The sequence below is a fragment of the Podarcis cretensis genome, assembly GCF_951804945.1.
Source record: "Podarcis cretensis genome assembly, chromosome: 8".
NCBI lineage: Eukaryota > Metazoa > Chordata > Lepidosauria > Squamata > Lacertidae > Podarcis > Podarcis cretensis.
This window is the reverse complement of record NC_137177.1, coordinates 66,442,389-66,469,113: the sequence shown is the minus strand read 5'-3', so window position 1 is coordinate 66,469,113 and position 26,725 is coordinate 66,442,389. Positions and strand designations below refer to the sequence as shown.

Genomic DNA, 26,725 nt, shown 5'->3' with positions numbered 1-26,725 from the left:
ATTATTGCCTCCATCTCTACTGCATTATTGCCTCCACCAAGAGCCCTCTGCTCCAAATTTCTAGTTCAACACTTCACTCTTCACCTCCCCACCTTTTACCAGCCTTCTACATCAAAGCATTATTCTAAAGATGCAATAAAATTTGCAGTTGCAAATATTATTCTGATGTATTGGGCACAGAAGGACCAAAGGCAAAGACTTTTAGAGGCCCCAGCCACCAGTGCAAAGCAAGCAAATAGGATCAGGTGAGAGCAGGTCGGTATGTGGCTTGGCATTGGCCAACCTTGATCTACCTATCTGCTGCTCCAGAGGGTAGGACCCAAACCAATGGATTCAAATGGCAAGAAAGGAGATTCTAACTAAGTATTAGGAAGAACATTCTGACAGTAGAAGCAGCTGGACAGTGGAATGGACTTCCCCAGAAGGTGATGGACTCAAGGGTTTTCAACAGAGGTTGGGTGGCCATCTGCCAGGGATTTTTGAGCTAGATGACCTTGGGGAGTCCTATCCAACTCTACATGATCTCCATCCATGATCTCCATCCTCTTGCCCATCTCCTGAATTCTGCTGCATGCCCTGTTTTTGGCTCCCACTGTGTCGATCCATTCTGACCCCCTGCTTCAGGATTTTCACTGACTTGCTCTGACATGACCCATTCAAGTTGACATCCTTTCCTTTGCATTTGAGTCAGCACTCTGCAATGTTTAGTGAGCTGGTTAAAAATGGATACTTGGGAGCCTGTTGACCCAACAACCCAACAGGCTGACCTTAGGCAGGGTGGTTGAGAGAGAAGTCACAGATCCACATCGCTCAACATTGCGAATGGGCAAAGGACACCATGCCCTTTGCTGGGCAAAACACAGAAGGCTGGAGAGAAAGTGCCCATCTAAGAGGGATGGTGCCAAAGCTTGGGGGCAGAATTAGGCCTTTTCTCTCTGGCCTGTCCTTTGCTTTGGCGTTGGCTCGCGGGCTTTTAAGGGGCAGTTTGCAGCACTCTTGTTCGACTGGCATTTTGATACAGGCAAGGACATGCAAATATTACAGCCTTGAATATGAGTCATATTTTCATGTTTCACCCATCAAAATAACATGGTTGGAAGGGTTATCTGGGGCAGGTATCATGATGAGCAAGCTGATCCTTAGGGTTGCTGGGGGTTTTTTGTACATTTAAATAAATTAACCCCCAAGGAAGTCTTCTAATTAGTGCCCATATTTGTTGATGTTGCTATGATAAATATGGCTGAAAGTGAGTTTGCAAGCTGTCCTAGCATCTTAAGAACATAAGAAGAGCCCTAGTGAATCAGGCCAATGACCTAGCTAGTCCAGCATTAAGTTCTCACTGTGGACAACCAGATGCCTCTATTGGGGAACCCTGAAGCAGGACCCGAGCACAAGAGCACAAGAGCACTCTCTGCTCCTGCAGTTTCCAGAAACTGAAATTCAGAGGCAGGGATGCGAGCTCCTTTGGTGTTAGGATCCAGTTCTGTAAGAGTGAGTTCAAGCCTGAAAGTGCCCTTATAAGCCTGGCTTCTGGGCCAGGCTTTCTCTGCTGGCTCTCAGCTGTCCTTCAGCTGAGAGCTTGTGGTGGGGTAATGGTTAGAGCATCAGACGGGGACCTGGTAGAGACGAGGGTTCGAATCCCCATTAAGCCACGAAGCTCACTGGGGTGACCTCGGCCCAGTCACTGCCTCTCACCCTGACCTATCACACAGGGTTCTTGTGAGGATTAAATGCGCAGAACCATGTACCTCACCTTGAGCAACTCGTAGAAAAATGGTAGGGTAGAAATGCAGACGATAAAACGAATAGTACATCATCTACCAAAGGCGCAGAGAAGAAGAGTTAAAGAGAGAGCTCTGGCGACAACAGATAAAATAAGGCTTGGCTTTTATTTATTCATTTATTCATTCCATAAATACAGAAGCTTTTTCTTTAATCAGTCCAAATCTTTGTCAGGAAGCATGATTGATGGGGGCTAGCAGCCTTTTGCCTAGACGCGGTTAGCTCAGGACTCACAGTCGTCATATATGTCATTTCTAGAGAACGATCACTTTTGTTTTGACATATATAAAAAGGCAAAAAAAGAAAAAAAAGAGAGTATTTTTAATTTTATTTACATACATGGAATTGAATTTTTTAAAAAACGACACTGGAAGGTTAATGGGAAGCAGGGGAAATTTACAGATCCCCTGCTCCCCCCTGGCTACAGTGGCATTTCTATGGCTCCCTGAAAGAAGTTGATTAGCACGGCAAACATGGCTGATAGGGAAGGTTCTGGGGGGAAGGTGGAAGCCTTCAGTGAGGGGCTTAGATACTGTGAAACGTCTCAAAGTGGGGCAGACATGGAGGAGAAAATGCACAGTCCTCTGGCATGCAGAGGGGAAAGGGCCCAATCCCAGAGGGTGCAAAGAGGTCAGAATGGTTCTGAATTCCTATTTCATTTGGTGGGGTGTGCGTGATCCTATGGTTGGATCCAGACTTAGCTGAGCTTGGTTCTCACTGAAATCAATGGGAGGTAAGTCATGCCTTAACTTGTCCCGTTGATTGCAAGTGGGAAAGTTCTAAGATGCTGGAATCCACCACCCCCTTCTTTGTCTATGTATTGGCAGAACAGCTGCTGATGGCTTTAAATGTAGGGGGTTGGGGGAACCTCTTGAGGCTGAAGTCAAATGGTGGTGTTCTCCCCCATCAACACCCCCACAATAAGAGTTGAGGCCATTTGAAAGGGGGCCCGAGGTTCCTCTCCTTCTGGACATGTGTCTCTGCCTTCTGCCCTTGCTCAAATAGGTTTTTACATTCCTCCCACAAAGGGCAGCACATTTAAGCCCCACTGGGGGAGTTAGTTCTGTGCTTAAATCTGCTGGAAGCCACAAAGCTCTAAGTGGCTCAACTTTGCTTGGAGGGGGCAAGATTCTTGGGCAGGGGACCTGTCAAGAAAAATAAAATAAAGCAAATATAAAGAAAAGAAATCAATGATAAAAGTTGGTGATCCAGTGATGGAGGCCACAGCTGTGTTTCGGCAGCTCAACTTTGCAAAGCTTGCTGCCTCCTGAAACAGCATTTCAGCCTCCGACGCGACCGGTGCTGAAAAGGATTTTGCAACCAGCCCAACTAATATGGCTGAAACCCATCCTGTCCACACAAGGCTGCAGGATGGAAAGCGCTCCCTCAGACCGGAGAGGGCAGAAATCATAATTCTGAATCCTCCCTGCATGTAGAGAACTTGTCACATGAGCCACTTTTCTCATTGCAGGGACTTCATTTAAAAAAGTGATTCTCCCACTGGCAGTCCCGTTCTTTCTTCCTGGCTCCAGTTTGACCACATCCTTCTGTTACGTTTGCAGCAGAGGGCTGAACTGTTGCATTTCAATGCAGATTGGGTAATTCTGGATCATAATGTAAACTGAACTCGACTTCCTCTCCATCCGTACAGACGACATCAAGTCCAGATAAAGAACCAAATGTTGCTTTGCGGGAGTAGGGGAGAGCAAAGGTTTATAACAAGAGAGGATAGGAAATGCGTTTGACAAAGGCTTCCCACTGGAAACGATTTGGTAAGCGAGGGGGGCGGGGGGCGGACAGACATACAAAAATACTTCTCATCCACAGGGACAGACGTTAGTAAAAAAATAACACAAGCCTTTCGCGGCTCAGTCTTAAAACGCATCATATTTACACTACCCACCGACTAGCCAAAAAAAAAAAAAAAAAAAAGGAAAGAAAAAAAAGGAACCCGCTTTCGTACTTAGAACTGGTCTGGAACGTCACAGCACTTCTGAACCAGGAGCCCCCAGTTCCTGAGTGTCAGGCTGCTCAGTTCTGGATCCCTCTTGTGCAGGCAGCTGAACGCTGCACTGCAGTTGTCCTCCATGAGTTAAAAAAAATACAAGGAGGGGTGTGTGTGAGATAAGAACCCTTTTGCAAGCTCACCCCTGGTGTGCCATTGCAAAAAGCAGCCATGAGCAGGTCCCTGCACGATATAGGAGGCAGCAGGGGAGGGCTTGATAAATCAGGGGAAAGGACAGAAAAAAGGGTAGTACAACATTAGGAAGAACTTTCTGACAGTGAGGGCCATTCGGCTGTGGAACCGACTCCCTCGGAAGGTGGTGGACTCTCCTTTGATGGAGGTTTCAGCTGTGATTCCTGCATTGCAGGAAGATGGTCTAGATGAACCTTGGGGGTCCCTTTCCAATTCTATGACCCTGGGAATCCTGGAGCAGGCTGCCTACCTTTTTGCATTAATCTCTGAAACTGCTTGAAGACATTCCCATCTAGCTCAGGGGGTTGTATCCAACTAAAGCTGCATTTGTACACAGCAACTTTATTCCGTTTCACTGACCTTTCCCGAACTGTGAATTACCTTTGAGCTCGCACACAGTACAAAAACCACTTCTGGAAATACGTAGTGAGGAATGGTGCAAGTGTTAGTGCTCGTTTTCATGTTATGTGCAAACGGATTTTTTTTCTTTCCCGGGAGCAAATACAGCAACACAGAAATTAAACTTGCGCTATATCCTGCCCCGTATCTGGAAGTGGCTCGTACGTTGCGTGGCAAGCTCTAATTGTTGGTGTTTGTCTGTCTCGAGAGCCAATGGTGTGCGTCTCCGCGGATGAAGCGAAGTCAAACCGCTGCATTAGCCGCACCAAAGTGAGCTCCCTGAGTACCCTAAGGAGATTCGCAGTTAGGGAGATGTCGGGAAAGCAGCCCAAGCCTCATTCAGAGTTGGCCCATTGAAATTAATGGACCTGAGTTGGTCATCGCCATTAATCCCAATGGATCTGCTCTGCGTAGGGCTTGCTCTGGGAGCAATCCAGGAAGTTTCTCCATTGGGGGTGGGGAAGAGGCCCCAAACTGTGGGAACCCACATTCATTGTGCTTCTGAAGTTGATTGCAAATGCAGCAATAGCGAGGTGGATGCAGTTGCATTCGTGGCTGTTGCCCGACAGCCAGAGGAAACCGAATTGTGAAGTCGTGTGTCCACATAAAAGCAAACAAAAACAACAACAAAGCAAATCAGGGCATGAATGCAATTTCATTCTTTTTGCCAGGAAGAGTCATAAATGCATAGCTGCTTTTGTCACCAGGACAGTCTGGCATGCATATTGTCAAAAAGCCTTATTGCAAAGCTGTTGTTCAATGAACTGGCTGCTTTCCCGGCAAAACTCTGGGCATCCATCCATTTTTGCTCCTTTTCAGGGCGTTGGACTAAATGGCCCTTTAGGTCCCTCCCAACTCTACAGTTCTATGATTCTGTTATTTGGGTTTCCGGTTTTATTTCCCCACTGTTGTTTGCTACATTCCCAGCTGAGAATAAGTTTCATTGCTCCCTCTCCCCAAAACAGGAAGAGTCTGTATGCAGGAAATAGTTTTTAAAAAGCTAAAAGCAGCTGGAGAGATGTACCATTTCCTATGGTGTCTCTGTGTACTCTCAGGTGCACAGACCACCCACTTTTCTTCCTTTTCAACACACATGCACTTCTTTCGTCCTACTGTTACGTCTGGCCAAAGAGGTCCGGCAGGTTGCTAACATGGCAAAAGCCTACCAAACCTGTTTGACCACAGGCAAAACTGGAGGAACAATGGTGCCTTCATTTCTTGGGGGTGGGGTGGAAGAAACCCTTGGCTGCAGTTTTGTAAAGGAAGGCTCTAGAAATTCTCCAGCCACCTCACATTAATTTCTAGGCATTATTTTTAAAATAAACAAATCTTTGCTTCGAAGTCATAAGCCATGGAAGAAGCCCGCTGAAATGCTGGAAATGTTCAGGATGCCAAACCAGTTTTTCTGCAAAATTGCCCGATGCCATATATGCCCATTTGACTGCTTTGATATTTGGAACAGTCCGGGGCACCACATAATGCCTGTTCCACAATGGTAAGAAATTGGTATATTTTAGTGTGGCAGCACCTACACTGTGGAACTCCCTGCCTATTGACATCTGTCAGGCACTTTCACTGAACTCTTTTTCGGATCCTGCTAAAAACACTGTTGTTTTAGACAAGCTTGCCCAGATTTACTGATGTTTGTTTATAATCTGGTTCCCAGCTTATCGTTGATTTTAATTATTATTATTTGAACGTTTTAAATAGCTGACTGTAATTGTGCTTGCTGATAATATTATGGTTTTCTTCTTTTTTGCAAACCACTTAGAGGTCGTCTTCTTTCTTTTTTTACAATCAAGTATATACACTTTGGGGGGGGGGGGGAAGGGGATTAAATGAAGGATGCCCAACTGCATCCTTCCTCAAGTCACTGGGGCCCGCCAAATATTTCACAACTTCTAACAGCTGTCTGGGCAGGGGCTGATGGGAACCGCAGTCCAAAAAGACCTGGAAGGCATTGGCTCTGCTCCATTCGCCGCCCTGTTACACCTGCTATAGGGCTGCAGTATCAATTGATAAACAAGTAAAGGTAAAGGTACCCCTGTAGCCTTCAACTTATTACATTTGGGGTTGGTACAAATCCACCAAAAAAGGGGGGAAGGGAGATAGAGAAAATGAACATACAGCATCAGATGCAACAGTTTGGAGTTCAGGAGCTGATTTTGTGTGCGGCCATCCCAGAAGGCAAGCTCATCTCATAGCCAACTAAGGCACAATCTTTGCATTGGCCGCAATGGGACAGGAAAAACTCTCCTCTGAGAGGGATGGCGTGGCCACAGTGATGGCGTGGTCAGGGGCGTGGTGGCCCCTTTGTGGGGGGGGGGGAACCTCACGCTGTCACATCCGCCCTCCTGGCTCCCCACTTGGAAGGGACTATTCTGCTGTGGGAATCGATGGATGGGAGCCTAAGCTTATCCTATGAAGTAGGTGGGTGGGGGGCAAGTGCATATCAACCTGGAATGGGGGGAAAGTGCAGGCTCTCAATTCCTCTGGGAACCCCTCTCTGCCTGCCCAGAGCAACAAGGCTGTGAAGGACATCAAGGCAGCACCTCAAGCTGTAGAAAGTGAGGGACATTTTTTTGTGAGGGTGGGGAGTATCTGAGGGAGGACATGGGAGGTTGAGCAGGTACTAAGTGGACCTACTGGGGTCAGAAGAGGGCCTGAGTGAGATATAGGACGAAGAAGAAGAAGAAGAGGAGTTTGGATTTGATATCCCGCCTTTCACTCCCCTTCAGGAGTCTCAAAGCGGCTAACATTCTCCTTTCCCTTCCTCCCCCACAACAAACACTCTGTGAGGTGAGTGGGGCTGAGAGACTTCAAAGAAGTGTGACTGGCCCAAGGTCACCCAGCAGCTGCATGTGGAGGAGCAGAGATGCGAACCCGGTTCCCCAGATTGCAAGACTACCGCTCTTAACCACTACACCACACCGGCTCTCACATCTTTCCAACCAGGACGTTCTGGGTTTCTAGTCTAGGCCTTCCATTTCTCCATGACCAAGCCTTTCTTCTTGACCCCACCTGGGGAAGAGATGGGTCAGTTTCAGCCTGTGAATGTCCCATTCCCCTGATCTCTCCTCTCTGCCCCCCTGCCTCCCCCCCCCCCAGCTCTGAGGCCAAGTGATAGAAAGAATGAACCACATTTTGCAAAACGTGGCCTGTGGGACCTTGCAGAACTGGGCACTTTCCGCTCAGCCAATTCGCTCTGAATCAATCACATTTCCCCAAAAGTCAAATCTGGGAAAGAGGGAATGGTTGGCAACGGGGAGGGTGCCTGTAGTGGCTCCCCAAAAGCACCTTCTGACACTTCCAGGAGGCTGGCCAAGGCACATTCCTCAAAGCTCCTCTAGCTGGGCTTACAGAGAGTTGGGATGGTGGATCGAAGCATAACCTTAACTCTGCCCATTTAAAAGAAGAAGAAGAAGAAGGTCCCAGCTCAAACCGAGCTGAGCTGAGCGCTGTGATATTCTCTCTGTGATACGGTGGTTGGGAGAAAGAGAGAGAGAAAAAACGACTGCAAGGTAGAGAGAGAGAGGAGGAGGGAGAGAAGAAAACTCAAAAAGTTGTTTTCTCCTTCGAAAAAGGAAGCATGGATGTGAAACCAACCTCACTCGCCCCTTTCCCAAACCTGCAGCGTTTTCTTGCATTCAAAATGAAAATTAAAGTTTAAGAAGCCTATGCAGTCTGGCGACGTTTGAATACGGTTTTCTCTAGGACGCCTTCGGTTCAGACGCTGCGCTGTTGTCTTGGGTTGCGAACCGTTATTTCTTGACTTGGCTTCAATATAGCTTTAAGCAAGCGAACGGGAGAGGCAGAGGAATTCAAGGAGTAGAAAGTCCCAGGCGGGAACAGGATTCCCGATTAGGACCGGTAGTCCTTTTTGCTGTAGGGTTTATTGCCCAAGATGCTGTCGATCTCATGGATAAGAGAAGAGGAGAGTTTTGGAAGAACCTGCCGGGTGGAAACGACAAGTAAGAGGGAGAGGTCATAAGTTAGATTTTGGTTATGGTGCTATCAAGCCTGTGCTTATTTTCTTTCTTTCTTTGGAGCATTTGTACCCAGCTCTTCAGCCAAAAAGGCTCCTGGGGCCGCTTACATACAATCAAAATGAGGCAGTCCTTACCTGCAGGCTTACAATATATAATAACGACAATAACAATACACAACACACAAGGGAAATGGGACTGGGAGGGAAGAGGAAAAAGCAAAACTCAGGAACCAATTTCTTAACAGTTCCTAAAATGACCAGCTGGCACAGTTAAGGAGCAGGAGCTGCCTGATGGAGCTGGCATACCTCACACCAGAGTCGATGGAGTGATCTGTGTTGCCTCCAGAGAACTTGTGGTGCTATGTGCCGATCATCCCACACCCATATTGTATCATCACAACAACGCTGAGAAGTAGGTTTGGCTAAGAAGACAAATGCATGATCTGACATACTGAATGGTGCAATACCCTAAAGCAGCAGTTCTCAACCTGTGGGTCTCCAGATGTTGTTGGGCTACAACTCCCATCATCCCTGAGCTCTGGCCTTGCTAGCTAGGGGTGATGGGAGTTGTAGTTCAACATCATCTGGGGACCCGCAGGTTGAGAACCACTGCAAAGCAAGGGTTGCGTTCCCTTTGGTGGGTGAACCTCTAGGTGTTGCATGTCAGGGGTGAGTTAAGAAGCATCCCTAAAAAAACAACAATCTTTTGCTACAGTAGCCTCCCCCTGAGGGTGATAGAGTGATTCTGTCCTTGAGGGGTCTCAAGAGAGACCCCATTCAAGGCAGCCAGTCTGGCATGGTCTAAGAAAGCTGAGCTGCAGAAGCATCTGCTCAATTCACAGTCTCCTTTCAATGTAAATATCATTTTAATTTTTTGCAAAATTAAAAGCAGAGCGTGTGAAGCCAAGATATGAACCCCCAAATATCGTCCCTTCCTTCTCAATCCCTTCTCTCCCATGCCAACAATCAGTAATCAAATAGTTTTCAATAGCCTAAGGCTGGATGGTCATCTGCCAGGGATCCCTCAGGTGCAATTCCAGTATTGCAGTGGCTTAGACTAGAGGCCCCTTCCAGCCCTCCAGTTCTATGGTTCTATGTCCAGAGCATTCCATGCAAGAAAAAAAACCAAAGATCAGTTTGCCAGGGCCTGAAGGTGGGTGATGGGTGGGGTGCTCACCTGTATTGCTCCAATATTCTCCATTAACTGGTCTGCATTGGAAGCCCCCAGCAAGACAGAGCTGACCCCTTCGTTCCGCAAACACCATGCTGGAGGTGGGGGAGAAGAAGAGCATTAGGGGAATGTAATGGAGACACTGCCGAGGCCACCTGGGGGATTGTGTGGGGCCAGAGTCTCTTTGGGGGAGAGTCAAGTGCTTAGTTCAAGAAACTCTGAACAGTGTCAAAAAGTCACTTTTGCTCTCAAGCTCTGGACAGATGAGGGCACATATATTTCTTCACAAGATGCATCTACCATGTGAAATTTGCTGCCTACAGTTAAGGTGAAGGCTACTAGCTTAAGAAATCTTTGGAAAAAAGAATAATATAAATCTGCAGAAGCTGTGAAAGCTAAACGGAGATTCTGAGTACCAGTTTCTCTCTGTCTCTGTGTAGAGAAAACAATGGAGGGGACTCATTGCCCTCATGCCTTGCACGTGAGTTTCTGTCTGTCCCCTGTTGGAAACAGAAGGCTGGGTCTAGATCAGGGGTCCCCAACCTGTGGCCCATGGGCCAGAAGCGGCCCACAGAGGCCGTTTAACTGGCCCCCGAGCCGCCCCTGAACCAAGCCGCCCACTGGGCGAGTCCCCGTGCGTTTCACTAAACTGCCGCAGCACGGCGTGGGGACTCTCTTCCACGACTCCGGAAATCGCTTCTGCGCATGCCCAGACACTGAAAATCACTTCTGCGCAGGCGCGATTTCCAGTGTCTGGGCATGTGCAGAAGCAATTTCTGGAGCCGCGGACAGGCGCAGATGAGATTTTTGGTGTCGCACTGCGACGGTCCAGCCCACGAAGGATCTCCATGGGAGAGATTCGGCCCATGCCCGGTAAGCCTTGCCGACCCCTGGTCTAGATGGATCCGCTACCCAGCCAGGCTGCTCTCCCATTCTGCAGAGGCAGTCACTGCCTCCAGAAAAGGGTCGGGATGGAGGCAAGCGTTTTCCACTTACCAATGGCAAGTTGGGGCAGAGTGCAGCCCAGCCGCTCAGCGATGGCCTGCAGTTCCTTCAGCTTGGCTTGCTGCCGTCTCCCTTCCTCACTCAAGATCTTGTCTTTCAGCCACTGGTAGCCCTGCGGTTGGGGAGAGGAAAGAGACCAGTGGCAGGCAGAAGCAAAGAGAAACAAAAGGTATGTGAGGTATAGAATCTAGTGGGACTAAGCTGCTAAACCAGCCAGATCAGTTCATTTGTTAAGGCAATGGCTTCGGCCAGCCAGTTATGAACTGCCATTTAAGAACACAAGTAGAGCCTGATGGATCCGGCCAATGGCCCATCTAGTCCACTATCCTGTTCCCACAGTGGCCAACCAGATGCCTGTGGGAAACCCGTAAGCAAGATTTAAGCACAACTGCCCTCCTCCGGGGAAGCCGGATCTGTTGGGCTATTGATGCTCCGAGCCCCTCCATCCTCTGCTCAGGACATTTCAATGCATTTATTATATTTAACGATAAAGCCATATATCCTAGAAACACCCCAGGCCCCATTGACCTTCATTCCAAGGGAATGGAACCCCTGGTAAGTCCTGGGGCTCCCCGAAGTCTCTTGCCACTCAGAGACAGGGGCACGTGCGAAAGTATTTCCCTTCTGCCGGTCACAGCGTTCAAATGCCACTGCTCACTTTTAGCGATGCTCGTGAGTAGGGAGGGATCCCCCCGTCGTATTTCCCCGAAACAATTCCACATGCTAAAGGGGACCACGTCATGGCGCCCACACCTAAGGGGAGAAAGAGGAAAAGGCAAGTTGGAGGGTGGAGAGCAAATGCGTAACAGCAATGTTTAGCCTGGAGAAGGGAAGACGGAGAGGTGATCTTATTGTTATTCACGGAATTCATTAGTCCCAGGGCAGCCCAAAGTGACTTGCAACCAACCAGATAGACAACCCCCCTCCCCAGTTACACTGAAACCAAGAAGTAAAAGAAGGTATTTATTTATTTATAAGTTATGAGTTGTGTGTCCTTCCTTCTCCTTTTACTTGTTTTTTTTGGTGGTATTTTATGCATTGTGACTTGCCGTAAACTTTTATTGATTATAGTTTTTAGCAATTATTGTAATTGGTAATTATTATTAGTAATTGTGATTGGTAATTATTATTTGCTGATATTTAGCTTTACTGTTTACTATTATAGTTTAATGGATTGTTGAATATTGCTTTATTTGATATCAGTTGTTTATTTTAACATTATCGTGGTTGCTTTGTATTGGATGAGATGGTTATTACTGTATTTTCCGCCCCATAGGACGCACTTTTTCCCCTCCAAAAATGAAGGGGAAATGTGTGTGCATCCTATGGGGCGAATGCAGGCTTTCGCTGAAGCCTGGAAAGAGAGAGAGGAGTCGGTGCGCACCGTCCCCTCTCACTCTCCAGGCTTCAGGAAGCTATCCCGCACGGCTCCCTAGGCTTGCAGATAGCAGCCTGCTGCCCAAAGCCCGGGGTGTGCTGAAGCAGCGCACCCCGGGCTTCGGGCAGATATCCGCAAGCCTGGGAAGCCTGCGGGAGTTCCCGCACGGCTCCCTAGGCTTGCGGATAGCAGCCTGTTCTGGGGGTTGGGGTCGGGGGAAGCTTGGGCTTTATCCCCCCCCCCAAAAAAACTAGGTGCGCCCTATGGGGCGAAAAATACGGTATGTGTGTGACCTTTGCTGTCTATTTTGTTTCTTCAGCTTGTAAACCACCTTGAGTATAGTAATATAGAAAGGCGGTATACAAATTAAAAGTGAAATGAAATGGAAAAAAGCAATCTATTAAAAACATCCCATTCATTTCTAAAAGGCCACAGTTAATTAAAGACCAAAGGTCTGGCTATAGAAGAAAGATTTAGCCTGGTGCCTAAAGATATATAATGAAGGTGCCAGACAAACCTCCCTGGAGAGATCAGTCCACAAACGTGGAGCCACTGCAAAAAAGGCCTGTTACTGTGAGGCAGCACACAAACAGGGGCCTCAGAGGATGATCTCAGGGTCTGGGTTGGTTCATATGGGGAGAGTCAGCCCTTGAAGTATTGCAGTCCTAAACCATTTAAGGAGGTAGAATATAAACTCCCTTTAATAGCCAGGACAACCCAGTCAGACGGGTGGCATAATCATCACCATCATCCTTGAATCTGACTAATCCCCTAGAACCAGTGGTGTGCGTGTGTGCGTGACTGTGTGACTTAATTCCATCTTTCCCCCCTTTGTGTGTTTCTTTAAAACGCATTTTATTTTATTACATTCCTATCTCGCCTTTCTCCCACTGATGGGAATACAAGGGGGTCTGTACAGCCAGGCACTGATCAGCCCTTTTTTTACCATCAGTAAAAGGGCAGCCCAGGGACCTCCAGCCCCTGCAGAGCCAGTTCAGAGAGGCTAGGATGGCGAGGTCAAAGCTGGCTCATTGGGACAGGATTAAAGATTCAGAGGAAAGGCCGCTGCTCCTGACCCCTCTCTGACATTTTTATTAATGATAATTAATATGCTGAAAGCCTCTTAATCCCAAGCTGCAGTTTTGAGCCAGCAGGGCAAAAAAGGTTAAGCAAAACAGTTTCCCCAAATAACTGCTTTTTGGGGTCCTGTGGGAAGCAGATCACGGGGGAGCAGCCAGGATGCTGGGCTTTCCATCCTGTTGCTTCCCTGAGCCTTGGGCAGGGTGGGATTTAAGGACCAAACCGGATGGGAGATGTGCAGGAGAACTCCAGTCACATGGCCTGGATGTTTTGGATAAACGTTAAAGCCCCCGTGGAGTGTGTGCTGAATCAGGCCCTGGGCTACCGGTACTGGGGCGGGGAAGGATGCTAAACTGTTCCATCCTCACCCCTTGCTCAAGTTCTGTTATTTATTTATTGCATCCCAAACTTTGTCCTCCATGGAGCTCAAGGTGGCTTACGTGTTTCCCCCCTTCTCCTCAATTAATCCCACAACAACAACCTTGCGAGGTAGGTTAGGCTGAGAGACTCTGAGCCCCCATTCTGGACCGCTGGGCCCTGGGAATCTGTACTTGCTGACCCCTTCTGCCTCTTGTCAGCTGTACTAAAGCAAGCAGCCTCACCCAAGCTAAGAGCATGGCACCCCTTTCTCTCAGCAGGGCAGCATCACCTCTGCCGTGTTTATTCAGCCTTGCTGGCATCCAAGAGGCAGCTTCCGCACACGCTTACCGATCTTGTGGAATAGCTCTGGAAGCTGCACTTCCACTTTCTCTCTCTGGAACATGTGGTACTCTGCTTGCTCACAGATGGGCGGGATGAGGTTGAACTGGCGAGCCACTGAATACGCTTCCTATAGAGGGGAGCGGGGAAGCAACAACACCCCAAAGCAGTCAGGAACGGGGCGAGGCAGAAGAAGAGAAGAAGAAGAGTTTGGATTTGATATCCTGCTTTATCACTACCTGAAGGAGTCTCAAAGCGGCTCACATTCTCCTTTCCCTTCCTCCCCCACAACAAACACTCTGTGAGGTGAGTGGGGCTGAGAGACTTCAGAGAAGTGTGACTGGCCCAAGGTCACCCAGCAGCTGCATGTGGAGGAGCGGGGAAGCGTACCCGGTGCACCAGATTACGAGTCCACCGCTCTTAACCACTACACCACACTGGCTCTGCCTGCTCCTTTGCGCCATGGTGTGTAGAATACTGGACACCTGGACCTCCTCCCCAGGTCCACGGCTTGGCAGGGAAATCAAAGAATGCCACTCCAGAGATTGAGGAAAGCTAGGGTTCAGGTCCCAGCACATGCGAAAGAAAAAGGCCACAGGACCCCTGAGGATGCACAGAGCACTTTCCCCCTCACCACTGAGTAAGTACAGAGATCTCCTACCCATCTTGGCCCCTAGCCCTTTTGGGGTGTTTGACCCCCTCCCCATCAGAATAGGGCCTCTCCCCTGTTGCAATCCCATTGCCCAGTCATGCCACCCTACATACTTTTGGGGTGAAGGTCTTAGCTGCACCTCCACTCCTTTTTCTCTCTTCCCCCCACATCAAAGCTCCAGTATTTGGGAGCTCTGTTCCTTCCAGCCTTTGCACACCCATTGGGCAACTCAGCCATTCCATTCTGCTTCTCAGACTGCGTCTCTGGTTCAAGGAATGTCTCTTCCACCTTGTTTCCCAGAGCTGAGCCTGCAGCTTTTATCTCCATTCCTGGCAATTCATCCATCTATCCTCCTAGGGTCATTTTAGGCAAAGGTTGAAAGCGGGTGGGTCCCAGTTTTACACATCTGCCTGGCATCTTTTCTATCAGCCGCCCACTCTTTCTCTCAGCTTCCCCTTCTCTCTCTCTCTCTTTTTGCCGCCCTTTTAAACCCCCCCTTTCTTCATCCACAATACCATAATCTCCATGGAGCTCCACCGCGACGTCCCCCAGTACATGGCCATCCCTTGGTTGATGACGTGGGTCATGGCTCGCACCGTCTCTGGAAAAACGAGAAAGGAAGAAAGAGAGAAGGAACGAGAGAGGCGTTAAACCCAAGGCGATGAGCCGGCCTGCCCTGTCGAATTAAGGCCACGACACCAAAAAAAAAGGAGAAAAGAAAAGGAAGGACCAAGGTGGGGAGGCTTTGACTACTCAGACATCTTGCAAGCAGCGTTAATTATTGGCCTCAAAAATGGGGAGGATGGGGAGAGGGAGGGAGGAGCTGAGAACAGCAACTCCCTATGGAAAACCAGACCGTATCTCCAGGGAAATGCCTCACACTGATGGTGCGCCGGGAGATCCCATCCAAAAACCGGCGGAAAGGCAACGAGTTCGCGAAATGAAATGGAAACAGACAAAAGGTGGGAGGATGAAGCTGTCGGTGACCAGATGGGTGGGGTGGGGTGGGATATGAAGGGACAGCACAGAAGGGCAGCTTATGGAAAAGAGCCTTCCAGAGCGGGCATCGAACGGTCAACCCAAAGGGCTGTTTCAAAGGACCCACAGTGGCCTAGAGAAGTCGCTAAGCACAGAGTGATCAGCAGGGACATTTCTGACCATCCTCCCCAACCAGGACCAGGTCCTCCTGACTCTCAGAAGCCACCCAAGCCATTTTGCTGACTGAGGCGAAGGTCAAGATGGTGCGTTCCCCATTCTAGGTGCAAAACCTGACTAGACTGGTAGCTGGATTTTACTTCAGAACTGGTGGTGGGACAGAGTCCTCCTCCACGGCCTAGGGCAGCAGGCTAGTTTAGGAGCTGCAGGGCCCTAGTCACTTTCTGTCTCTCACAATTTGCCGCCTAAGGCAGCTGCCTCATTCTGCCTTGTGAAAGGGCTGGGACTGCTGACTCTGAACAGGGAGGCTCCTGCCTTTGAGCTCTTGTGTCATTAGATTTGCCAAGGTCCATGTAGCCCAGCACTGTGTTGCTAAGAACAGCCAGGAACAAGGAAGGAGACACCTTTTGGAAGCTTCTGGCTGGCGCGTGTGTTAGATGGAGACAACTATTTCATCCAGCAGGGCTCTGGTTAAGGACGCGGGGAGAAGTTCAGTCCAGTTCACTCTTACTGGAACAGTATGTGAACCAAAAGACAGACAAGTTTCCTGAAGCACCATTGGAGGTTTGCCTTCTGCTTAATTGAATAGGAACTTCCCAGGCTGTGCATCAAGGTGGCCTCTAAGATTATTATTTTATGTGATCGGGATTTTATAAGCCAATGGGGAGCACCCACACTTCTCTCTGTGGCCCCAAGCTAACTGCCCCACCCCTCTCCCTTCACAACAAAGAAAAATCCATTCCCTTAGATCTTCTCTCTTCCTTTGAATATTTCCACAAGGCCTGTCCACTCATCTGGCAGGAAAGCATTGCTTCTTCTGGATGCCTAGGTACCGAAGAGGTCATTCATAAAACTAGGAGCTGGTTCATTCATAAAACTAGGAGCTATTGTGGGACAGAGGAGAAGGCGGCATAGGACAAGGGTGTTTCTGTTTAAAAGCTAGACTGAAGGAAGGGTTGCCCTCCTCAAATACAGAAGCTGGGACTGGACATAGAATTTAGCACCCTTAATTAAACAACAACACCAACAGGTCAAGTTTCCAGCCCTTCAGGTCAGAAAGATATGCTTGAAAGCGTCTGAGCAAGTAGCTGTGAAACTTCATGCTGAAATTAATTTGCCTTTGCAGAGCCATGGGGTGTTTCGGGGACCTTGGGACTTTTGGGTTTTGGACATTCTTTCAGCTGTCCCGCCGCCACGGGGGGTTCTGAAGCATGCATGGCAAGAGTCCTCAAAAATCCTTCCAGCCAAAGCAAAATAATAATAATGAGAATAATAAACCAACAGCAACCAACAACCGCAAAACAGTTGCATGCCAAAAAGCAGAGTAGAAATTTGAGAGCAAAAACGAACCAATCACATCCCATGCACCAAACTAAAAGGAGGCCCCTTTTGAGATGTCTCTAAAGCTGCTCCCAGTTCTCAGGGTTGGAAGAAAATCAAGGTTTTATCTAGTGCAGCAACCTGCTCTCGCAGTGGCCAAGGAGATGTCTATGGGATGCACGCTAGTAGGACCTTAGTACAGGAGCCCTCTCCCCTCCTTCTGTTTCCAGCAACTGGTATTCAGAAGCATCGCTGCCTCCAGTTATTGACATAGCCTTCTCCTTCAAGGTCAGCCCTACTCAGATTACAGGGTAAAGCTAACTTCAGTCTGTCAGTTTCAATGGGTCTACTCTGAGTGTAACTGAGTTGGATGCAATCCTTAGTTTTCTGCAGTGATCTGGTATCACAACCACTGTTTTACATACACAGATGTTCAAAGTAATTCCTCTGGTCTCCCAAGCTACTCTGTTGGCTATTTAGATATTGAGATACTAGACCACCGCAGAAGACCAGTTGGTGGTCAAGATGCTTTTCGTGTACATTACGTACAAAAGATTGCATGTCTGTTCATCAAGCTTTTTGTTTTCAATACTTGTGGCCACAAAATTTGTTTTACAAAGGGCACATGTTACTTTTATCACTACCACCAACATCCTTCATTGATTTAATCAAAATATTCATATACCACTTGTCACATCGGAGCAGTTTACAACAATTATACTTAAAATCATACAAAAACCATTATATAAAGGTTAAAATATGTTACTGAAACCTATATTCTTAATTGCCTGCATAGGCCTGATGGAATAGAAAAGTTTTCCGTAGGCACTTCTCTTCCGTAGATTGAAAGGGAAAGTGCCTGCTAAATTTCTATTGGCACAAAGCATTCCACCAGACTGGGTAAAGACCCTAAAGATTTAGTTTCTTGTGGTCATCAAATGAGTCTCACCAACACTTCTTATTTTAGTAGTTCCAAGTTTATCTGTTTCTTAGCTACAAACTGCTTCACAACCAATGGGGTGACACCAAAGGAGTGTACATTCGCTACTTGGTGTCAGTTGACGTCCCTTCGCAGTTTTTGCAAAGGGGTTCGGTTTCTGCCAATCTGTTCCTTTGCCTCATGCATCCTCAGAGGCAGTGAACTCAGGGTGGGAGATTATTGCGGCAAAACAGCAGGCACATTTACCGGGGTCTTGGGATACCTGGCTGCATCTCGTAGGTTTCTTTTTGAAAATGACGAGCATCTCACGAAAGGGGGTGCAGCAGGGTGCAAGGCCCACCCCACTGAGAACTTCAGGAAGAGTTGTCAAATTTCGAAGGGGTGCAGGAAACAGACACAAGGCATGCATTTCAGAGACAGCAGAGGAAAACGTGGAATGGAATGAACCAGGGAGGACGGTGGGGTGGTGGGGTGGCGGAAGAGATTTTGGATTTTGAATTTTACTTGCAAGATGTTACTAAAGGGACAAAGGGTTGTTTTGTTTTTTGTTTTTGGGTGGTATTTCCCCCCCCTCTTTCTTTCTTTGCTTCCGTTGGGCATTTTATGGAGAATTTTGCCATCCGAGTAATGGGAGAAATTTTGCCAATGAGAATAAAATAGAAAAAAATGAGGGAAAAAAAGCAAAACTGCATGGATTATTCCATCCCATAAAATGCCACTTGGATGCAGATAATCAAGATGAGGTGGGGGGGTACCATGTACCTTCTATGATGAATGTTCGCGACTTGGAAGAGCTAAATGGGTTCCCTGGTGATAAAAGAAAGATTTAAGAGAGACCAGAGTTTACAGCTGCCGCTGGCGTATCGCAAGGCATGGTGTACAACATAAGGGGAATCTGGGCAAAGGATGAGACTCGTTGCCCCTTCCACCACCACCCTCCAAGCTCCCCTTTTCCTTTGCAAAAGTCAAGACTGCCCTTCCCAGTCTCAGGATGACAGATCCTCACCCAAAGGGAACTTTAAACCAGGAGTGGTTAACCTCCAGTCTGGGGGCATCCCCTCACCCCATCCCCTGCCACCCCACTGATTTTGGCAGTGATTGCATCAATAGCTGTGATTCCTGCATCGCAAGAGGTTTGGTTCATCTTGGGTCTCCATCTATTTTTTGGACTACAACTCCCATCATGCTTAGCTAGCAGTGATCAGGGATGATGGAGATTGTAGTCCAAAAAACCCCTTCGAACTCTACAACTCTCTGATTCTACAAAATGAAGAAAAACAAAGGCAGATGCAGTGCTGGGGTTGGGCAGAGCCCAGGAGCCTGATGAGACCACCCCCGGTCATTGGATCCATTGGATCAATCGTTTCATGAACGGAGAGAGGGGCGACACAGTCTCCTCTTCAGCTCATCTGCATGGATCAGCTGAGGGCAGCAGCAGCTGTTGTGCCCCCTGTTTGTGTGCCTGGGCTGGGTGGGTTAGTGACACCCAGTCCTAGGCAACCCACTGCTAGCATGTAGACAATGCCCCCCCACCTCTATGGGAGGTGAATATGGCCATTGGGTCAAAAAAGGGTTAGCTACCCCTGTTTTAAATTCTCTAACCAGGCACCAAGGTCACATTCACATCACACATGTAAAGCACTGCGCTACCCCTTCAAACAGCCATGGTTTTCCCCAAAGACTCCCGGGAACTGTAGTTTGTTAAGGGTGCTGGGAGCTGTTAGGAGACCCCTAGTCCTCCCTTCCAGAACTACAATTCCCACAGTTCTCTGTAAAGAGGGATTGATGTGGAACCACTCTGGGAATCGTAGCTCTGGGAGGGGAACAGAGGTCTCCTGATGACTCTCAGCACCCTTAACAAACTACAGTTCCCAGGATTCTTTGGGGGAAGCTACGACTCCTTTAAAGCAGCATCACAGTGCTTTAAAATGCACGGGGTGAACCTGACTCAGGTGATTCAGCAACTGCTGTGGATCCTATTGTCGTGGTCAGGAAGGACTTGGGGTGACAACCATCCTTGTCTTTCGCGCCCAAGACAGGGATTTGGTGGTTACTTCCCACCAAAGGGAGCTGGTGTGGTGGTTTGTGCAGCCAGGAGTCAGGAAGCTCCTTATTTTTGCCATAGTCACTCAGGGGCATTCGGCACGCTCGCACACACACAAAACAACACACACACTTTCTTGCAGCCTCAGTCCCCACATCTGCAAAATGGGAAACCATTACACCGACTTACCTTGCGGGTTGTTGTAAGCATTAAGTGTGACAGTGAAAGCACCAATCAAACGTATTTTGTCATCCAATTCACTCCATACTGTGTGAGTCTTGTTGGAAACCAGGGACAGGGAACCTGGGCTCCCCTCCCTCCAGGCATTGTTGAATTCCTATTGGCCCCTGAAGCCAGCATGCTTAATGGTCAGGCATGATGGGAGCTGGAGTCCAACATGCCCTTGATGGCCACAGCTCAGTCTCACTGCTGCAATAAACTACTGATGGAGCATATGGGCTGAGTTTTCATGCCATAATGTGGGAAAAGGGGGAATGAGGACAGTGACTCATGCAGAAGCACTTACTCTTCCCTACTCTTGGAGCAAACCCTTTTTAGGTCGAGTGCAAGACTGATAAACCCGCACCTCCTTTTTAAGCTCGGAAAATAAAAAAAACTGCCGGATGTGTCAGAGGTATGGGGGTCATCATCCGAAGAAAGTAAGAAGAGCTTGCTAGATCAGGCCAGTGGCCTATCCAATCTAGCATCCTGCTCTCACAGTGGCCAATCAGATGTCCCAAGCAGGATCCAAGCACAAGAGCCCTCTCCCCTCCTGCCGTTTCCAGCAATTGGCACTCAGAAGCATTGCTGCCTCCAACTCTGGAGGCAGAGCATAGCCATTGTGGCTAATAGCCACTGATAGCCTCTCCTCCATGAACTTCCAATCATTTTGAAGGTGAAACTGCCCACCCCTGGAACCAACACTCTTCCACAGAAAATTAGAAGCCCTGAGGGAGAGCAAATTGTGATATTAAGTAGTAGCCAGTGGTTTTTTTTTCTAGACAGAAAGGTGCCGGCAGTCATCAAACAAGGGAGGGCTCTTGGACCCTTCCAGAGCATTGTGCCTCCCTCCCTAAGCCAGGCAGAAGTTCCCCAGGCTTTGGGAAGGAGGTGTGAGGATCTGACAGAATCCTGCAACCCTCCTGCCTCCTTCCCAAAGCTGGGCGATACTGTGTACCGGCCCGTACTACCAAAAAAAGCAAAGCAAAGCAAAAAGCACTGAGGATCACTCTGGATTGAAAATGCCACTCAAGAGCTGTTTCAGTTTTCCTCACTGTCAATCTCTACTCCCCAAGACCTTGTTTTTATTCCACCCCTCTTGAAACCCACAACTCTTAAAACCTGAAGCTTGAATTTTGGCTCACACAGGAAGTTTCCTGGGATAGCCTGGGACCAATCAATACCTCTGAGGTTGATCTCCCTGCCAGGGTTGTTGTATGGCTCTGTTGAATAAGTATCATATCATGGATAAATGTTTCTTTTTAAAGGGAACAGTCCCTGCTCACCCTGGCCTGCTGTCTAGATATGCTCCAAATTTCATCTACCAGCTGTTTGTTGGGGCATTTCCCAATGTGAAAAGGACTGTGTCAAATGCGCAATTGCAGCTCCTGCTGCGAGAAGATAAAAGAAGAGGGGGAAATCCCTTAGGGGACTTGTGTTCCTTGCAAATGCATAGTCCATGCAATTTGCAACTGCATGCATTTTTTGGGGGGACGCAATGGCATTTTGAGGCTTTAAGCAGCCATAGGGCATGGCTTGCTGTTCAGTGGTGTGTGATTTACTTGCCGCTGATTCAACAAGAAACAGCTTTGTGTATGTGGAATTCTCTCTCTCTCTCTCTGTGTGTGTGTGTGTGTGGGAGAGAGAGAGAGAGAGAGAGAGAAGCAGGTAATTTTATGCAGGGCCAGAACCACATACTATTGGAATGTGGCCCCTGGCAGCTCTTAGCTGAGCTAATGTGGCACTTGGCTCAAGAAAGGTTTCCCTGCTTCTCTACGATGCACTGTATTGTTATGGAAATAGAAGACAGTATCTCACACGGAAACATGGAAATGCACGAGTTCAAAATCAAATACATACACAAACACATATACACACACACACAGAAGGCAGAAAACGGGTAACAGAGTTGAGATCCTTAACAAGGCAACCAGATTGGCAAGGAACTGAGGCTTTCCAAGGCAGAGTGGGAAATTCACTGGGTTTTACGAGTGCATTTACAAGTTGGATATGTTTCGCCTGGAGAAGGGGCGACTGAGAGGTGATGTGATATCCACCTTGAAGTATCTGAAGGGTTGTCACATGGAAGATGGAGCAAACTTGTTGCCTGCTACTCCAGAGGCTGGGACCTAAGCCAATTCATTCAAATGTCAACATTACAGCAAAACATTAGGAAGAAATTTCTGACGGTTAAGTGCTGTTCAGCAGTGGAAGGGGCTACCTTGGGAAGCGGTGGGCTCCCTTTTGTTGGAGGTTTTTCAGCAGAGGTTGGATGGCCACCTGTCAGGGATTCTTTCACTGTGGTTCATGCATTGGAAGGGGTGGACCTAGATCAGTGTTCCCCAACCTTGGGCCTCCAGCTGTTTTCGGACTACAACTCCCATCATCCCTAGCTAGCAAGACCAGTGGTCAGGGATAATGGGAATTGTAATTCAAAAACAGCTGGAGGCCCAAGGTTGGGAAACACTGACCTAGATGACCCCTGGGATTCCTTTAAACTCTACAATTCCATGATTCTCCAAATGACTGTGTAAATGCACAGGGGCCCTTGTCACAGATAACTAAGCAGAAACCGAGATAATGGGATATTTTTTCAAGGTCTCCTGAATGGGTGAAATCTGTGGTTCTTTGGCGTGGGTGGGAATCCTTCCGAATCTGCAGAGGTGTTACAGCTCATTTTAAAAACCTTCAGTGATTTTATCCTGGCAGGAATAAATTAACTGAAGTTTCTGTGAGCCTAGTGTCCTCGCCCGCTGACAGAGGAGGCAGCCTGCTGCATCTCTGCATGATTTTCAGTTCTGGCCTTGCTGCCTTTCAGTCTCTTCTGGAGGCAGGTAATCGCCCTCATCCTTGAATCAGGTGTGAAAGCATCAATTTCTCCTTAGGTAAGAAGAAGCTGATTTACCTGCCCTCAGGGGAGGCTGCCCGGTGTGCCCCTGCAGGATTCATTGCTCTGGCTTGGTACTGTTTCAACTATTCTCTGCTTGGGGCAGCCTCCTCTCTCCATCAGCTGCAACTGGATCATCCAATCACTCTCAAGTCAGAGATGCAGCAGGACTTACCTGCCCTCAGAGGAAGCTGCCTGTTGCATCTCTGCATCAGTCATTGCTCTGGCCATGCCTCCTTCCATTCTGAGGGAAGAGGGACTCCTGTAGACACATGGGAATGGACCTGTAGATCCTTTCAGGTACGAGAAATCAATGTGTGGAAGGGAAAATAGGGAGGACAGTGCCTCTTCTAGCTGACGTTTGGCAAACATGGATCTCTTCCCTTGCCGTGGTCAAGGACTGCAGGGTTCCACCTTGAAGAGACTGGTGCTCTGAGAGAGAAAGCAAAACGCGGCAGCCACACCTACCTTCCATGGGCGTGTTGGGGTCTGGCCGATTAGCAAACACCACGTCCACGTATTCCAGCTGCAGCCGTTCTAGCGAAGCCTTCAGGCCTGCAGGGGGAGGCAGAAAACAAACGTGTCAGAGAAAAAGGCCTACACTGGGCACTGCAAGATCATCTTCTTCATTAGGTGGCCTGTGGAGCCAGCCAGCAGACCATCAAGGCTGCATTTGCACATACATTTAATGCACTATGGTAATGCTTTAAACAGCCACAACATCCCCCAAAGGATTCTGGGGGCTGTAGTTTGTTAAGGAGGACCCCACCCCCACCAGTATTCCCCTCACAGAACTGCAGTTCCTTCTGAAAAGGGATTAAAAGTGGTATCATAGCGCTTTATATGGAAGGTGGCTCTGGAATCACCCCTGTTCTATAACCTCTCTGGTAGGTGCCTTTGAAAGGGTTCTTGGAGCTGTGCAAGGCAACACTTTTGAAGCTCTATAATACCACTTTCAACAGCCATGGCTCCCCCTAAAGAATTCTGGGAGCTGTAGTTTGTTAAGGGTGCTCAAGAGTTGCGAGGTGGCCCCTATTCCCCTCACAAAGATATGATTCCCAGAGTGGTTTCACAATCAATCCCTCTTTCCCAGGGAACTCTGGGAACTCAGGGAAGGGAATTATGGGGTGGTCTCCTAACAACTCTCAGCAGTACCGTTCACAAACTGCAGCTCCCAGAATTCTTTGAGGGAAGCCATGTGATATTGCAATGCTTTAAATGCATGACGCAAATGTCCCTCGAGTCTCTGCCACCTCTTTCCTCTTTCTCTCTGCCTTCAAGGGTTCGCTTGCAGGCACCTCGATGCTCCATATCTCACCCTGGAGACATGGGGCATACATACAAAGAGAGAAATTGACAGCGATTTGGTGAATGCACCACCCTCTGGAGTTGGCCCCATTGAAAGCACCACAGTCCCCACACATTTGCAGAACAAGGGTGGTCGCCGCCACCCCATACAAACTGGGGGATACAACCCCAGCTCCCTACTTTCTGGCCCCTCATATGTTTCCCTGTAAACTCTATTCGTAGCCAGCAATCAATGACAGACAACCCTGTTTCAAATGGCCAACGTTCATTAAAGAATTAGGGCAAGAATTAACGTCACCCATTATACAATATTTTAATATTTTTAATTGCATCTGGATTCCACAAAGCTTAAGCCTTCCAGTGCAAAATATCTACTGCTGGTGCCTCTGCGTGCTTTGTTTTGTAATTGAGGGTATCGATTAAAAAAAAAAAAGGCACTGGGGTCAGCCAGTCTCTGCTTAAAAATAACAAGGGGGGGGATATGGCATATCCAATTGGGCAGGTGGGGTGTGTAAACGAACTCTTGTTGCTTTATAACAGCTAGGGACACAAGCAGCTGCCTTATGCTGCCAGTATGCTGAGCCTAGCCCAGTATTGTCTGCACTGACTGGCAGCAGCTCTCCAGGGTTTCAGGCAGGAAGTCTTAGCCCAGACCTTCTGAATGCAAAGAGTCTGCTCTACTATTGAGCTGCAGCCCTAGCCCCACATTTTTGTATGAGATTTTGCACATTTATTTATTTAATGCATTTATATTTCTCCAAGGAGCTCAAGGTGGCATTCTTGGTTCTTCCCCTCCTCATTTAGCCCCCACAACAACCCTGTGAGGTAGGTCAGGCTGAGTGCACTTCATGGCTGAGTGGGGATTTGAACCCTGGTCTCTCCCAGGTCCTAGTCCGACACGCTAACGGTTACACCGCACTGGCACATTTTACAAAGCGATTTTCCCTAGTAGGGTGCATTTTTGCATTTTCTCCAATATATGCATTTACCCCGGGATATACATTTCTGTTGATATGACCCGGCTAGAGGAACAACATTTGGAGCAGTGTGATTTTCAAAAGTCAGGTGTGTTTCAGTTTTTGCATTGTTTTGGAGAGCATGAATAGAACTGAACTGAAATTCTCCACTATCCTTAGCTGACCTCTACAAGGGCAACTCAAACACCAAGTGGAAATACCAAAACACACCACAGGGGAGTCTTTCCCAACCTGGGGCCCTCCAGGTGTTTTGGACTACAACTCCCATCAGCCTCCATGTCACATGGTCATGCTGGCTGGGGCTGATGGAAGCTGCAGTGTCCCAGCACCAGAAGGGCATCTCGCCCTATAAACTAACATTTTCATAGTGGTAAAGGTAAAGGTAAAGGGACCCCAGACCATTAGGTCCAGTCGTGGCCGACTCTGGGGTTGCAGCGCTCATCTCTCTTTATTGGCCGAGGGAGCCGGCGTACAGCTTCCGGGTCATGTGTCCAGCATGACTAAGCCACTTCTGGCGAACCAGAGCAGCGCACGGAAACACCGTTTACCTTCCTTTACCTATTTATCTACTTGCACTTTGACATGCTTTCGAACTGTTAGGTTGGCAGGAGCAGGGACTGAGCAATGGGAGCTCACCCTGTCGCGGGGATTCGAACCGCCGACCTCCTGATCGGCAAGTCGTAGGCTCTGTGGTTTAACCCACAGTGCCACCTGCGTCTTCATAGTGGTAGCCATCACCCATTGGGACTGGTAGGGTGGAAGTCCAGGGAGCCCAACAGCAGGTGGCGCCAGAGCCAAGTAGAGGCAGAGCCAACTAATCCTGTTTGTGGACCCATCCTTCTCCCTGCTTGCTGAGTTCTACAAGAGCAATACGGAGACTGATAAGGAGGCTGATCACTAAAAGGTGATCCCTGCAATACAGGAGGATGGACTACAGTTCTGTTGGGAAGGTGACAGGCAGTGGTGTCCCCTGGGTTGCTTGTAAGGCTGCCCGTCTCCTACAGAGCGAGATTCAAGGTCCTTATATTCATCTACAAAGCCCTGAAGAACTTCCACCCAGGGGACCTCAAGGACCGCCTGAACCTTTGTATCCCCGCTCCATCACTGAGATCATCTGCAGGAGCTTTGTTGGTCAACCGGATTGGCAGGGCTTACTCAACAACAACAAGAAACACATCCTTCAGTGTCATCAGTCATGTGGAACTCCCTGCCACTGGAGATTCAGCAAGCACCTTCTGTTTTAACCTATGAAATGCCTGATGAAAACTCTTCTATTGCATCAGGCAAATATGCAGGCAATTAAGAATACTGTATATACTCGAGTATAAGCCGACCAGAATATAAGCCGAGGCGCCTAATTTTACCACAAAAAATTGGGAAAACTTATTGAAACTTATTGGGAAAACTTATTGACTCGAGTATAAGCCGGTTTACCACACCACAAACCTGGTGGTGGCAGCAGCGGCGGAGGAAGAAGGAGCAGCCCAAAATGACCCTCACTCGAGTATAAGCCAAGGGGGGCTT

General features: G+C 48.3%; 1 protein-coding gene across 9 annotated transcripts in view; it reads right to left on the bottom strand.

Annotated features, from left to right (window-relative positions):
* Nucleotides 1-1,870: 1,870 nt before the first annotated feature.
* KCNAB2 (potassium voltage-gated channel subfamily A regulatory beta subunit 2) overlaps nucleotides 1,871-26,725 on the bottom strand; it is a 104,942-nt gene continuing 80,087 nt past the window's right edge. For 6 of the 9 annotated variants that reach the window (XM_079987141.1, XM_079987144.1, XM_079987143.1 and 3 more), the window contains 8 exons: nucleotides 23,385-23,471; nucleotides 18,529-18,573; nucleotides 14,867-14,952; nucleotides 13,709-13,829; nucleotides 11,201-11,295; nucleotides 10,534-10,654; nucleotides 9,544-9,632; nucleotides 1,871-8,329 (listed from right to left, as the gene is read on the bottom strand). In XM_079987141.1, the coding sequence (XP_079843267.1) occupies nucleotides 8,240-8,329; nucleotides 9,544-9,632; nucleotides 10,534-10,654; nucleotides 11,201-11,295; nucleotides 13,709-13,829; nucleotides 14,867-14,952; nucleotides 18,529-18,573; nucleotides 23,385-23,471 (734 nt within the window). In that variant the 3' untranslated portion in view covers nucleotides 1,871-8,239. The remainder of the gene's footprint in view (nucleotides 8,330-9,543; nucleotides 9,633-10,533; nucleotides 10,655-11,200; nucleotides 11,296-13,708; nucleotides 13,830-14,866; nucleotides 14,953-18,528; nucleotides 18,574-23,384; nucleotides 23,472-26,725) is intronic. The other 3 variants (XM_079987145.1, XM_079987146.1, XM_079987140.1) reach the window with 1 other exon arrangement.